At 38.5% G+C, this 14318-nt stretch overlaps 1 protein-coding gene and 1 pseudogene across 2 annotated transcripts in view; both read right to left on the bottom strand.

The window, feature by feature from the left end:
- Positions 1 to 5397: 5397 nt before the first annotated feature.
- Positions 5398 to 6787, bottom strand: LOC100588874 (annotated as a pseudogene).
- A 1491-nt stretch (positions 6788 to 8278) lies between these two features.
- Positions 8279 to 14318, bottom strand: part of AQR (aquarius intron-binding spliceosomal factor) — a 118603-nt gene continuing 112563 nt past the window's right edge. Inside the window, exons 35-36 of one of the 2 annotated variants that reach the window (XR_004030480.1) lie at positions 11542 to 13447; positions 9382 to 11145 (exon numbers count right to left, since the gene is read on the bottom strand). Coding sequence is in view for 1 of the 2 variants with exons in the window: in XM_003272795.4 (XP_003272843.2) it covers positions 13133 to 13447 (315 nt within the window). In the remaining variant the exon portion in view is untranslated. Of the gene's footprint in view, positions 13448 to 14318 lie in introns of both variants that reach the window. The other variant, XM_003272795.4, reaches the window with a different exon arrangement.

Raw genomic sequence — 14318 nt, 5'->3', positions numbered from 1 at the left:
TTAACAAAATAAAGAAAAGCATATGATTGGGGAGAGAGAGCATTAGGACAAATACCTAATGCACATGGAGCTTAAAACCTAGATGATGGGTTGATGGGTGCAGCAAACCACTATGGCACATGTATACCTATGTAGCAAACCTGCACGTTCAGCACAGGTATCCCAGAACTTAAAGTAAAATAAAAATAAATAAATAAAGGAAAGCATATGATCATTTTGATAGATACAGAAAAAGCATTTGTTAGAATTCAGCATACATTAATGATTAAAAAAGAAACACCTAGCAAGCTAGGAATAGAAAGAAATTCTTAAAATCTGATACAGATTATATGGAAAAACCTATAGCAAACACTATACTTAGTGGTGAAATATTGAACGTTTGCCCCTAAAACTGGGAAGAAACAAAGATACTTGTTCTGACCACCTCTATTCAACATTGTACTGGAGGCCTTCAAAAGGCCAATAAGGGTGAAAAAGAAAATGAAAGGCATATAGGTAGAAAAGGAAATTAAAACTATAAAGATTGAAGAAAAAAACTTTTGTATTCACAGATGACATAATTATGTATGTAGAGAACCCAAAATAATCTATAGTCAAATTATAAGAAATAGGTGAATTCACTGAGATTGCTAAATACTAGTGCAAGATACAAAGATGTATTTCTATATATTAGTAACAAACAACCAGAAATGTAATTGTAGAAAGTATCACTTACACTAGTATAAATAAATACCTAGGAATAAATTTAACAAAAAATGACCATGATCTTTATACAAAAAACTATAAAACGTTATTGAGTTTAAGAAGGCCTAAGTAAATGGAAAGAGTTACCATATTCCTAGGTTGTAAGATGCCAATTTTCCCCAAATTGATCTATAGATTTAGTGTAATCCCAATAAAAATCTAGCAAGTTTTTTTGTGGAACTGACAAAATAATTCTAGAATTTATACAAGGACTAAAAATTGCCAATAATCTTGAAGAATATAGCTAAAGGATATGCAAAAGTTAACCAAAACTTATCATAAAGTTACAGTAATTAAAACAGTGAAATGTTGGCAAAAGAGATGAAATATATACCAATGTAACAAAAGAAATTACAGAAACAGATCCACATATATATAATCACTTGATTTATGACAAAGATGTTACTACATTGTACTGCAGTGCACTGTAGGATGGTCTTTTGAATAAATAGTACTCAGTTAATCTGCTGAACCCTACCTCACATCATTCAGAGAAATGGATTTGAGAAGGCAAACACAAATGATTCAACTTATACAAAGAATAAAAACAGGCAAAACTAACTGTGATAGAAGATGGGACCTTAAAGATCAGCCAGTCTGACTTGGTTTCAAAGCGGCAGTGTTGAAGCAAGCTGTTCTTATTCCTTCTTGTAGAAAACCAAAAACAAATATACAGCACCAAGATTATCACGAGAAGTATTTTAGAACTCAAGTTATGAAGAGAGATGGTTCTTGGGGCCACAGAGGAGTGTAAAAACACTGAGAAGACTGTAAGAAAATAAGACTCCCCTTTCTGCTGGGCACTAAGTCCACAGAAAATTTTCCTCCAACTTACTTGGTCACTAGTTTCTTTTATCTTTTCTCTCTCTCTCTCTCTTTTTTTTTTTTTTTTTGTGTGAGATGAAGTCTTGCTCTGTAGCCAGGATGGAGTGCAGTAGCAGGATCTTGGCTCACTGCAACCTCTGCCTCCCAGGTTCAAGCAATTCTCCTGCCTCAGCCTCCCGAGTAGCTGGCACTACAAGTGCCCACCACCACATCCAGCTAATTTTTGTATTTTTAGTAGAGACGGGGTTTCACCGTGTTAGCCAGGATGGTCTCGATCTCTGACCTTGTGATCTGCCCTCCTCGGCCTCCCACAGTGCTGGGATTACAGGCGTGAGCCACCACGCCCAGCCTCACTTGTTTCCATATTGGAGAAAGTGAGATTGATGTGGACAACCAGTTTTCCCATGATGTTGGGTTTCCTGGCGGGAGACCTGTCCCTGTCTTAACCTGCAGAAAGTATCTTGAGTGCCTGAAGAGAGAAATATCCCGGAGGACAGGCAGAGACAAAGAGGGAAGATGGGATTACTATCCCCAGCCCTGGAAGCTCTGCTCCGTAACTCTGCCAAAGGAGATGCCAAATCAGAGTGGCTGCTCAGCAGCACCATGCTATAGGAGATCCATCCCACAGATCCCCTGAGCAAAAACCCCTAGCCGGCCTTCCTACAATGCCAGAAAATTCCCTTTGGAACCTCTCCTATTCAGGAAGAGCTGTACTCGGAGTGTTTACTGGAGCCAAGGTGAAACCTGGGCTTAAGGCACCACCTAGAGCTGAAAAGGAGGCAGTGACCTAGCAGTAAAGAACCTCTAACCAAATATATGCAACAAAAACCAAAACAAGTTATGCAGAGAAGGCCGGAATAGAAAACTAATATTTCAATGCAAAGACATAGATATACATCCAGAAGAAACAGCAGCAAACAGGGAACCATGATCTCCCCAAACAAGCAATGCAAGGAATCAGTGACTGACCCTAGCAAGAAGGCATTAGGACAAATGCCTAATGCATGCAGAGAGAGCATTAGGACAGATACCTAATGCATGCAGAGCTTAAAACCTAGATGACGGGTTGATAGGTGCAGCAAACCACCATGGCACATGTATACCTATGTAACAAACCTGCACGTTCAGCACACGTATCCCAGAACTTAAAGTAAAAGAAAAAAAGAAAAGCAAGGCAAGAAGGCAATATATGAACTTTTTCACCAAGAACTCAAAATAGTGGTTTAAGGAAACTCAGTGATTTCTAAGCTAACACAGAAAAGCAATTCAGAAATGTATCAGAAATATTTAATAAAGAGATTGAAATAACACAAAAAAAGAATAGAAATTTTTCAAACTGAGAAATTTATTTGCTAAACTGAACAATTTGTTATAAGCTCTCAACAGTAGAATGGATTAAGTGGAGGAAAGAATCAGAGATTGAAGATAGGCTATTTGAAAATACACAGAGGAGACAAAAGAAAAATGAATGAAAAGTAATAAAGATCAACTACAAAATAAGGAAAATTACCTCAAAAGATCAAATCTAAGAATTTTGATAGTCAACAGGGAGTTGAGCAAGAGCAAAGGGTAGAAAGCTTATTCAAAGAAATAACAAAACTTGTAAAAACTTGAGAAAGATATAAATATTCAAGTACAGGAAGGTCAGAGAATATCAAACATATTTGACCCAAATAAGAGTACCCCAAGGCATATAATAATCAAACTCTCAAAGGTCAAGGACAAAGAGAGAATCATAAAAGAAGCAAGAGAAAGGAAGCAAGTAACATATCAAGGAGCTCCAATTCATCTGGCAACAAACTTCTCAACGGAAAGCATACAGGCCAGGAGTTACAACACAATCAGAAAATAGGCAACAGTATTAAGTCCTTATATATCAATAATGATAATGAATGTTAACAGACAAAATTCTTCAATTAAAAGTCAAAGAGTGGCTGAATGGACAAAGAAGCCCCAACTATATGCTGTTTACAAAAAAACCATTTCATCTACAAAGACATAGATTGAAAGTAAAAGAGTGGAAAAAGATATTTCATGCAGCTAGAAACAACAAAAAAAGGGAGTAGCTATACTTATATCAGACAAAATAGACTACAAATCAAGACTGTAAAAAGAGACGAAGAAGGTCACTGACTATTAAAGGGTCAATTCAGCAAGAGGATATAACAATTATAAGTATCTATGCATCAAACACCAAAGCTCCCAAGCATATAAAGCAAACATTAATAGATTTGAAGGGAGAAATAGACTCCAATACAATAATAATATGGGGACTTTAACACTCCACTCTCAGTGATGGACAGATTATCTAGGCAGAAAATCAATAAAGAAACACCAGGGTTAAACTATGTATGAGACCTAATAGGTCTAACTGACATTTACAGAACATTTCATCCAATTGCTGCAGGATGTACCTTCTTTTCATGGAACATGATTTAGAATAGACTGTATCTTATGGCACAAAACAACTTTGAACAAATTCAAAAAAGTAGAAATCATATCAAGTATCTTTTCTGACCACAATGGAATAAAACTAGACATCAATAACAAGAGGAACTTCAGAAACTTCACAAACACATGGAAACTAAATAACATGCCCTTGAACGAACCATGGGTCAATAAAGACTTTAAGAAGGAAATTTTAAATGTCTTGAAACAAATGGAAATGGAAATACAACACACCAAAATCTATGGGATACAGCAGAAGTAGTACTAAGAGGGAAGATTACAGCAATAAACACCTGTATCAAAAAGGTGGAAAGACTTCAAATAACCCAATTATGCACCTCAAGGAACTAGAAAAGCAAGAACAAGCCAAACCCAAAATTAGTAGAAGAAATAATAAAGGTTAGAGCAGAAATAAATGAAATTGAGACCAAAAAAACAATACAGACCAACAAAATGAAAAGTTGGTTTTTTGGGAGAGATAAATAAAATTGCCAAACCTTTGGCTAGACTAGAAAAAAGTCACTCTCCTATTGTCACTGTTTTCAAAAAATATATGTATATGCGTCACAAAACATATTAAATGTATCCTTCAGGATCCCAGAATCCCTACTGATATATAGCATGTCCTGCTTCATGCCAGGTCCTGCTAATTAAGGAACTCCTCATAGCTGATACCAGAGCACTGGTATCAGCTGTTATCAGAGCACTGAGGCTGATGTCAGAGATCTTGGCATTCATTAGACTTGCAATCTATCTTTCAGACTAGCCAGAGAAAGAGTTGCTTCTAGTCATTGTTAACTCTAGACAAGAACCAACAATTTCACTTAATAATGCCCATTATTAATAATACATTGGCAAGTTAAGAGATCCACCTGACCAATTTAATTCCTGAGATACCACAGTTGACATTCACGACTTTTTCCCCAAGGTAGGACTGTATTTCTGCAGACACATTCTCCACTTGCTCAAACGAAGCCATTCCTTTAATATAGAGTTCAACTAGATCAAGATTTACAATGATAGCCTTGAAAAAACTTATCACAATTTATTTCTGTAATTACACAAGACTAACTTGATTTATTTTACAAATAGACTTTTACTCCTGGGAACTTTAACTCCCATGGATGTTATTTTCAGCTCCCAAATGCATTAATGCTGGGTTTGTGATAGGAAGTGTAATCAGAAGGCTGACCCAGCTGATGTGTAATGATTTAAAATGTAAGTCTTGGTAAATCCTGTTTTTCCCTTTATTTGAAATCTCCTTTTTCTTTTTTTTAATCTTAAAGCCTTTACTTTGAGACATGATGGAAAAATCTTACAAGTACATATGGAACATTGATCTCCAGTGAGTGTAAACAATCTAACCAGAAAGCTTTGATGCTGTCAATTAATGTTGAAGCTTAAATTCTGGGAGTAAGGCATGTTGCAGGGCTGGAAGGAATGGATAATTAATATTTCTCTCCTCTTTCTCACCCTCTCCTTTAACAGAATCTGTACCAACCTCCTCATAAACCTTCTCAAGGGCAGTCATGTCCTCATTGGGCCTCAGAAAACCCTTCTTCTATGCCCCCCTCATGAATGTACCAGTGAACAAGGGCATGGTTGGCATACACCAGGTCAAAACTTGTGGTCCAGGTGAGCCCAGGCCTCAGCAAAGGCTGTGGTATTGCTCAGCATGCACACAGCTCTCTGTACCTTGGCCAGGTCTCTACCAGGTACCACCATGGGAAGCTGGTAATTAACGCCAACCTTGAAACCAGTGGGACACCAATCCACAAACTGGATATTGTGCTTGGTCTTTATGGTGGTAACAGCAGCATTGACATCTTCATGGTGTCACCACAGTGCAACAGGCGGGAAGCCATCATTTGCCATGGTGAAGGTCACATTTCATTATCTGGTTGGCTGGCTCAAATCAAGCACTGATGATCTCTGCTCTAAAGCTCTTCATGATAGGCTTTCTCAGCAGAGATAACAGGGGCATATGTGGCCAGAAAAAAGTGGATGTGGGGATAGGCACGAAGTTGGTCTGGAATTCTGTCAGATCAGCATTCAGGGAGCCATCAACTCTAAGAGAAGCAGTGATAGAGGGCATAATCTGATGAATAAGGCAGTTAAAATTAGTGTAGGTTGAGCAATCAATATTGAGGTTTCTATGACAGATGTCTACCACAAAGGCACACTCAGAGCGCTCCAAGGTAGTGTGGGTGGTGAGAATGGAGTTATAGGGCTCAACTACAGCTGTGGAAACCTGGGACACTGAGTAAGTGAACTCCAACTTTGACTTCTTGCCATAATGAACAGAGAGACGTTCTATCAGCAGGGAGGTGAACCCAGAACCAGTTCCCCAACCAAAGCTATGGAAAACCAAGAAGTCCTGAAGACTTGTGCACTGGTTGGCCAGCTTGAGAATTTGGCCCAACAAGAAGCCAGTGATCTCCTTGCCAATAGTATAGTGCCCTTGGGCATAGTTATTGGCAGCATATTCCTTGCCTGTGATGAGCTGCTCAGGGTGGAAGAGTTAGTGGTAGATGGCAACGTGAACTTTGTCAATGAATATGGGCTCCAGGTCTACAAACACTGCCCTGGACTTATGCTTGCCAGCACCTGTCTCACTGAAGATGTCAAAGGAGTCATCTCCCCCAGTGGTCTTGTCACTTGGCATCTGGCCATCGGGCTGCATGCCGTGTTCCAGGCCGCAGAGGTCTGAGCAGGGATTGTCAATCTGGCCATCAGCCCGGCCAACATGGACGGAGATGTGCTCACGCATAGTGGCTAGGGATTAAGGGGCAAAGGCAACAGGAGCAGACACCAGGTCCCAGTCACTTTTCCTGAGAAGCTATGAGTCAAGGTAACACACTCAGAAATCACACTTTTAAAACTATTATTACTTAACATGTTCTGCTTCTGCTTAAATGTAAAATGACTTTAGGATAATTAGCATTTTGAGGCATACAGTATTACTTACTAGAGTCCCTTTCTATTATGTGTTTCTCATTCCTTTTTCAAACCAAAACAAATACTAATTTGTCTTCTGTAAGAATAAATATTGTAATCATTGAGACATTCTTTTATTTTCTACCCTGATTTTGGCAGCCTAGCCTCTTTGGTATATTGACCATAAGAGAAATTATTTAGTAGGTTTGTCTTACTCATGCACAGTTGGTGTTGTTCTGTCGTTTAATGTGTCTCAAGCAAAGAAGTTTAAAGACCAGCATGGTAAGAAATTTGCCTAAAAGTTATATGATGGTTCTAGTCTCTGTTCAATTAATTGTGGTGTCCCAGGCAAATCACCCAATGCCTTGGTGTTCTCATCTATAAAGTACTAGAGTTGCTTTTGGCATTGCTGCTTGGCACAGAGTTGGCATTCAACAGTCTGTTAATATACAAATATTAGTTTCATAAACATCTTCAAAAGTTTTATTATATTGAATTCAATTCATTTCTGTGAAAAGTAGTCAACTAATGAAATGTCATGCAAATGAACAAGGTCTACTCCTGTTGCACACTATTCTCATGGCAGTCTGAGATTAGAAGAAACTAGCACTGGAAGCAAAAAGGTAATGAAAATACAGTAACACAGTAAGCACTTTTAGTTCACTTTGTGGACAACTGAACTAGAAACCAGATGGAGAAAACCAACCAACCAACCAATCAAAAATGGCCCAAATGAACCAGTGAACTAAAGTAGAAAAGGATCACTTCCCATCCAGAACTGTTTTTTGAAAAATGTCAATAAATTCAGCTTCTTAAAAGAGCTTTTCATATTAAACCACGCATCTTTCAAAGAGAAGCCGCTACCTTTGAGGTTCTTGAACTTAGATTGCAACACTGAGATAAGTATAATAGAGAGAGTGCACAACGTTAAATCAAAGGTGGAGGGGAAGAGGATTGTGGGGACAGTTGTTCTGGAGATCAAGAAAGAATTCAGTATGCTTAATGCAAGGCAACTGCTGGGGTCCTTGTGTGTTAAACATTCTTATGAGGGGAAACTGTCTTCATGTTTTATATTTGCCTTAATTTTCTTTTATTGTTTCCAGACCATCTCTATTGGTTATGCTAAGTAATCCTTTTCTCTTTTTGGAATTTAAACTTTTTAAGGAAACAAAAACTAACTCTTCTTTTACTGCAAAAAAGAACTTTTCTTTTACTGCATAAGAAATGAGAAGAAAAACTTAGTGTGAAATTCTGGAGTCTAAAATTACAATGTAAACAGAGAATGCTCGGTGACCTTTTCTTAGGAGGCTCACATGAAGGAATGTCATGGTACATTGACCAAACTTTTATTCATCTGCATTTTCAGGATGTTGCAATTAATACCACATGACACTCAATAAATTACACTACGACATTTTGTACAAATCACTTCATTTCTGGTTTCCTCTTTGGCTATGTTACTTCACCCTCTGGTTACCTGTAGGGAAAAAAAATGTATTTTGGGGCTTTATCTTTAAAGGGCGATTCACAGTTCTAGCCAATGTAAAGATATTGGTTCCCAAACTGTGTTCTAAAGAAATAGCTACCTAAGGTATGTTTTGTTTTGTTTTTTCACGGAGTTTTTGCTCTTGTCGCCCAGGCTGGAGTGCAGTGGCGCCATCTCGGCTCACTGAAACCTCCCCATCCCGGGTTCAAGTGATTCTCCTGCCTCAGCCTCCAGAGTAGCTAGGACTACAGGCACCTGCCACCACGCCCAGCTAATTTTTGTATTTTTAATAGAGACAGGGTTTCACCATGTTGGGCAGGATGGTCTCGATCTCCTGACCTCAGGTCATCCGCCCGCCTGGGCCTCCCACAGTGCTGGGATTACAGGCGTGAGCCACCGCGCCTGGCTCGTGTTCTAAGGAAATAGCTACCTAAGGTATCTTATTAAAAAAAAAAAAAAAAAGTTTCCCAAACTCTGTTGTAAGGAAATAGCTAACCTAAGGTATCTTATCAAAAAAAAAAAAAAAAAAAAGTTGCTCTATAAGTTTGGGAAATGCTAGGTTAAACAAAGCTAAACATGATTCTTTCCAGTGGGACATCTGAGAGCCTTTGATTAGCTAACAATGCATTGTGATTCTGCAAGAGGAACAATAATTCACTGTTTCCCAAACGTATCTGACCATAGAACATATTTCTCAGAGTATTTTTCAAGAGTAGTATTTTCTGTAATATATGTTGAAAAATAATAGTATCGGCCATCTTTGTACATAAGCTCAAAATGTTAGCCAGCCCTGAAATAAATGTAAGCCAAAAGGTAGAGAGATAAGTGAATAAAGCTGGCACACTGTCAGTCCGGAGTACCATGCTGCATTCTGAGTCAAGCTCCAGGAAACTGAGCTAGGGTTTGTCTCTAAGAAGAAAAACTGGAGCGTTCAAAGCTTCTGGATTCCATTTAATTAAATCCCTTTTAAATTAAATCCTTGTAACTGAAGAGTATCGGTGGATGAAGAAAAAATAGTCTCACATGTCTTCATTTCCATCCTTGGCTCAGTACAGCTCCAGTTCCATTATTCTTAAACGTCTATTAACATGATTGCTAAATAATTACACAGGCTAACTGCCAAGCATTTTTCACAGGAAGCAAGGCACTGCTCTTCTGGCTTATGCAAAAGGGTCACTGTTTTTTTTTTTTTTTTTTTTTATCTTTATCTTGTTTTGATTGAAGAAACATCTCTAAAAATACCATCTGAGTGCAAGATAAAAAGGAAATAGCAATTCAAGGCACAAAGCTAAGTACATGCAACAATATAGATGATTTGGGGGTGGGACAGTACAGAATTCAGAACTGATAGAAGTTATCAGCTCCATATTTCAGAAAGACCTAGTGTCTTCCTTCTGCTTATACTGTTCTGCCAGAATTTTAATTTTGGCAGAGATCACTCTCGGTGTTATGATGTACTGATTCAGAGGTCCCAAATCAGTAACCTGATCCTAGATAGATCCTCAAAGGTCAACTGCCACTAGGTGTCCCCTTCTTGATCATCCTTCATGCTCCCTGGATTGGGGCATGGCTAAGCACTCAAGTCAAAGGATTAGTTGGCAATATTCTACATTGTCAACAAAGCTTTGAAGAAAAACAGAGAGAGAAACTGGTATTTACTAAGTACCTAGGTGATAGATTATTTTCATAAACATTACCCTATAAAACAGACAACTCTCCTGCCCCAAATCCAAACAGATCTTTTTCCTTTATTTATAGATAAAGAAAATGGGCTTAGAGAGGTTATAAAATTTGTCTAAGGTCAAACCAAATGCTGATAAGCAAATTAGATACAATTCTGAGCCAGGTCTGGATGAGTCCAAAGTGTGTTTTACAATATCATGCTGTCTCTTGATCATTACAAAATTTCATTTGTTTACAGGAGCACAAATGGCCTATTTATGCCTTTTCTCTCAGCATCTAGCAAAACATCTCAACTTTTGTTATACCAACTTCAGGAGTCTTGATAATGTTTAAATCTTCTCATTCATTTGCCTAAATCAATAGAGCTATTTATTCTCAACTGTTGGCAATGAACTTTCTTAACTCAGCATTTTGAAAAAAAAAAGAAATTCTAAATACTTGAATTGCTTCATTTCATGCTCATTCTTTTGGGCATGCCTCTTTTTGGTTTTCTTTAAAAAGAGATTCTAAAATCATGACACATTTAGATATGAAAAATAGGATGGACAGCAATGGGAACACTAATCTGAAATAGTCACATGGCTAGAGTACCTGTGTCTGTAGTAATCCCAAACTATATAGAAAACTCTTGTATTTATTAAGCAATCCCTCATGTGTGCTTGATTGAAAAAATAAACAAAACAGTGCCATAGAACTGTAGACTTGGATTCTACCCCACTCTTCCATAGTTGCCACCCTGGTTAAGTCTGATTGTTTTCTCATTATTTAAAATAAGTAGAGCTCTTAAATTCCTTCACAAATTCCCTAGATTCTACAGTCAACTGCCACTCACTTGCCTTTCCAATGAATAAACAGTTTAAAAGAATTCAAATCCCATCCCCTTTAACCTTTTTAAATTCTTTTGACAAGGACAAAGGACTTACCCATCCATCTTCCACCTAAACTTGCTTCTTAGTGACAGAAAAACCAAGAAGCAAAGAAAAAAGTATGGTCACCCATCTAGGCAAGAGTGATGTACATTGCTTAGAAAATAGTTAAGGAGAGAGCGCTTAACAGTCAGCTTATTTTGGTTGCAGGTATCATACCCTAAGGGAGAGAGAAAAATCAATCGCTCCCAGGAAACATGGTAATACAGTAAAGCTTCTTTCCCTTGCTTGGCCTGATACCATATATTTACAAATGAAAATAATTCTATGAGTGTGATTCCCCATACAGATGCCCACAGCACCTGCTTTCAAAATCTTTTATCAGAGAAATTACATAACAGGCTATCTGGCTTGATCCTTAACTCTGATAACAAATAGACCTGGGTTTCCTAGTATCGCGTCCTTGGTATTTCACTCCTCTCATCGTCTCATCACTTTCACCTCTCCCTCCTCGCCTGACATTGACACAAACGTCCTGATGCAGTAGGATACATCATAAAATGAGTCTGGACCATATTCAACACAGCCTGGTAGAGTTGAGCAAACACTAGTTACTCAAAAATATAACTGACTTGACTTTCTGGGTTTAATTTCCTTATGAAGCAATCATTCCTTCGAAATGTCAGGATCAGAAGGATTTCAGTGGTAGTGTGCAGTTCTTGCTTGTTTCTTCAAAGATTCCTTGGACATGGCCAGGTCCATAGGTTAGATGCACTAGAGGAGACACTTCGGGGGAAATGCTCCCCTTTAGATACTCCAGCAGATGATCAAAATGGGAAATAGAGAACTAGTGGGCAATTTTCCCCTCTACACATACATATAAACATTTCTTTTTTTTTTTTTTTCTCAGTTCTGGGCACCATGCCCAGGGACCTTATAAGCAGAGGTCCCTTGTCAGAAAACATTAGTCACATTCACTGATAATTCTACCATTACAGCCTCATTCATGTGAAGACAACACAGTAATCTTAGTATAGTGCTTCTCAAACTACAAAGTGCCTGTGAATCACCTGGGGACTTTGTTGCAATGTAGATTTAGATTTAATAGGTTTGGAGCAGAGCCCAAACTTCTGCATTTCTATAAATAACAAACTTCAATATGATGTTGATGCTGTTGGTTCACAAATCATACTTGAGTAGCAAGGTCCTAGGTACCTCTGCCTTCCCATATTTGAACCACATTTTACCTGAAGGTCTCCTTGTGGTTGGTTATCCCAAGAAAAATAAGGCAGAAAACTCAGAATTTCTGCCATGGGAAAATTCTACCCTGCACACAGGAGTTAAGTTCTCTGACTCTCATTGCCCAGAATCAGGATCCTGCTTCTTGCCCAGATTGATTTGGCAGAGTCTTCCTATTTAGCTGATGACAAATCCTGGCTCAGCCTCACCAGCCTTGGCTGATGCCACTCTGCCAGCAACCCAAACATTAGTGGTGTGGAGAACCTCCTAAAATATAGATTCCTGGGCTCTAATCCTGAGATTCTGACTCATTCAGTCTGAGGTATGCCTCAAGAATAAACAGACATCTTAGGTGATTCTAAGGCATTCTAAGATTTGAGAGAAGGAAATGCATGTAACCACTTTAATAGATTGGAGAAACCTATATCTTACTGCTAGTAATATTTTACATAAAGACAGCAAAGAAAGGTAAGAAAAAAGGAAACAGAATTTAAGCATTTGATAGTATAACAGAAGAAACAAGCTCCTTCCCAACTGGGACACTTAAGGGTATTCATGGTTAAGTCCAGTGTATTCTGTCCTCTTCTTTAGAGAAGTTCACTAAAAATGTGAAGTATATATTATATATTCTATACAAAATGATTTTAATGTAGGTATGATTACAGACACACTCAGTGATCAAAACATGAAAGGAATGGTTATTTGCTCTTCTGATTGAACAAATGAAATTAGAATTGTTCATACACATAATTTAAGAAATATATTCAAGACACCACAATCAGTTAACAAATATAAGAACTGAACATTAATTAGTAAAATGGCAGAAGCAAATACAAAATACAAAAAATAACTTTACTCAGACTTTTTGAATGCCATGTCCTCCTTTAGAAGGACCACAGTTTGGCTACTTGGTCTCTTCTGGGGCAGATGTGGCATCCTGAGGTGTGTTAGCCTCTGCCGGTGCAGATACTGCTCCTGCCACAGTAGGGGTGGTCTCAGATAAAGCAGGGATGGCTTCTGGATTGGAACTGGCTCCTGTCTCACCGGGGGTGGTGTCAGTTTGAAAGGCTGGAGTTTCTTGACTGCAGCTGGTGTCTGTTGGACTGGGTATGATGTCAGCTTGAATAGTCATGGCCTCTTCTTCTGTTTCCAATTCTGTTTCTTGATTTTGAACTTCCTCACCTTCTTCTACCATAGCAGGTGGTAGTTGTAATAAAGTCTAATAAAATAAAAAAAAAGACAATACCAATATGAAAAACAGCTTATAAAGCTAAGCTCTCACATTACCATTCTAGAGTTCTCCAAAACAGTGCTGACCATTTTATATTACAGATGTAACACCTCTGATGACAATGGTCTAGGTTCTGCTAACACCAAGGAATATGCCTACACAGATGTCATATACTGATAATCAAAATACATATAAAATCTTCAGAGAGGAAAACAACCATGAAAAGCTATTAGATTTTTAAGCAACAGACTTTGCTGTCAACATTTCTGCAAAAAACAGTGACTGATTAGGACTGATTATAAAACTAACTCAAGAAAGGGTCAACTTTAATCAAAGAGCCCTGTGAGCTGGGAGCGGTGGCTCATGGTGGCATTCCCAGCACTTTGGGAGGCTGAGGCAGGCAGATCACTTGAGGTCAGGAGTTTGAGACCAGCCTGGCCAACATGGTGAAACCCCATCTCTACTAAAAATACAAAAATTAGCTGAGCATGGTGGCAGGAGCCTGTAATCCCATCTACTCAGGATGCTGAGGCAGGAGAATCACTTGACCCTGAGAGTTGGAGGTTGCAGTGAGTTGAGATTGTGTCACTGCACTCCAGCCTGGGCGACAGAGAGAGATTCCATCTCAAAAAAAAAGAAAAAGAAAAGAAACCTGTGCGAGGTAGAGAGGAGCCTGGCCTTAAGGCAAAGCCGTGGGAGAAGGGAGCAGCAAGGAAAAAGGTTTCTGCTCCGTTCAACCAGAAAACTGGAGCAACTCTATATGCTTAGCTTGCCCTTTGCCCCACAGCAGTCTAGTGACTTTCTCATCAGGGACTCTGCTTACAATGCTGGAAATTGAATTGATTGATTGATTGATTGA

The sequence above is a fragment of the Nomascus leucogenys genome, chromosome 6, assembly GCF_006542625.1.
Source record: "Nomascus leucogenys isolate Asia chromosome 6, Asia_NLE_v1, whole genome shotgun sequence".
NCBI lineage: Eukaryota > Metazoa > Chordata > Mammalia > Primates > Hylobatidae > Nomascus > Nomascus leucogenys.
The sequence above is the reverse complement of the archived record's forward strand: the minus strand, read 5'-3'. Positions and strand labels throughout refer to the sequence as shown.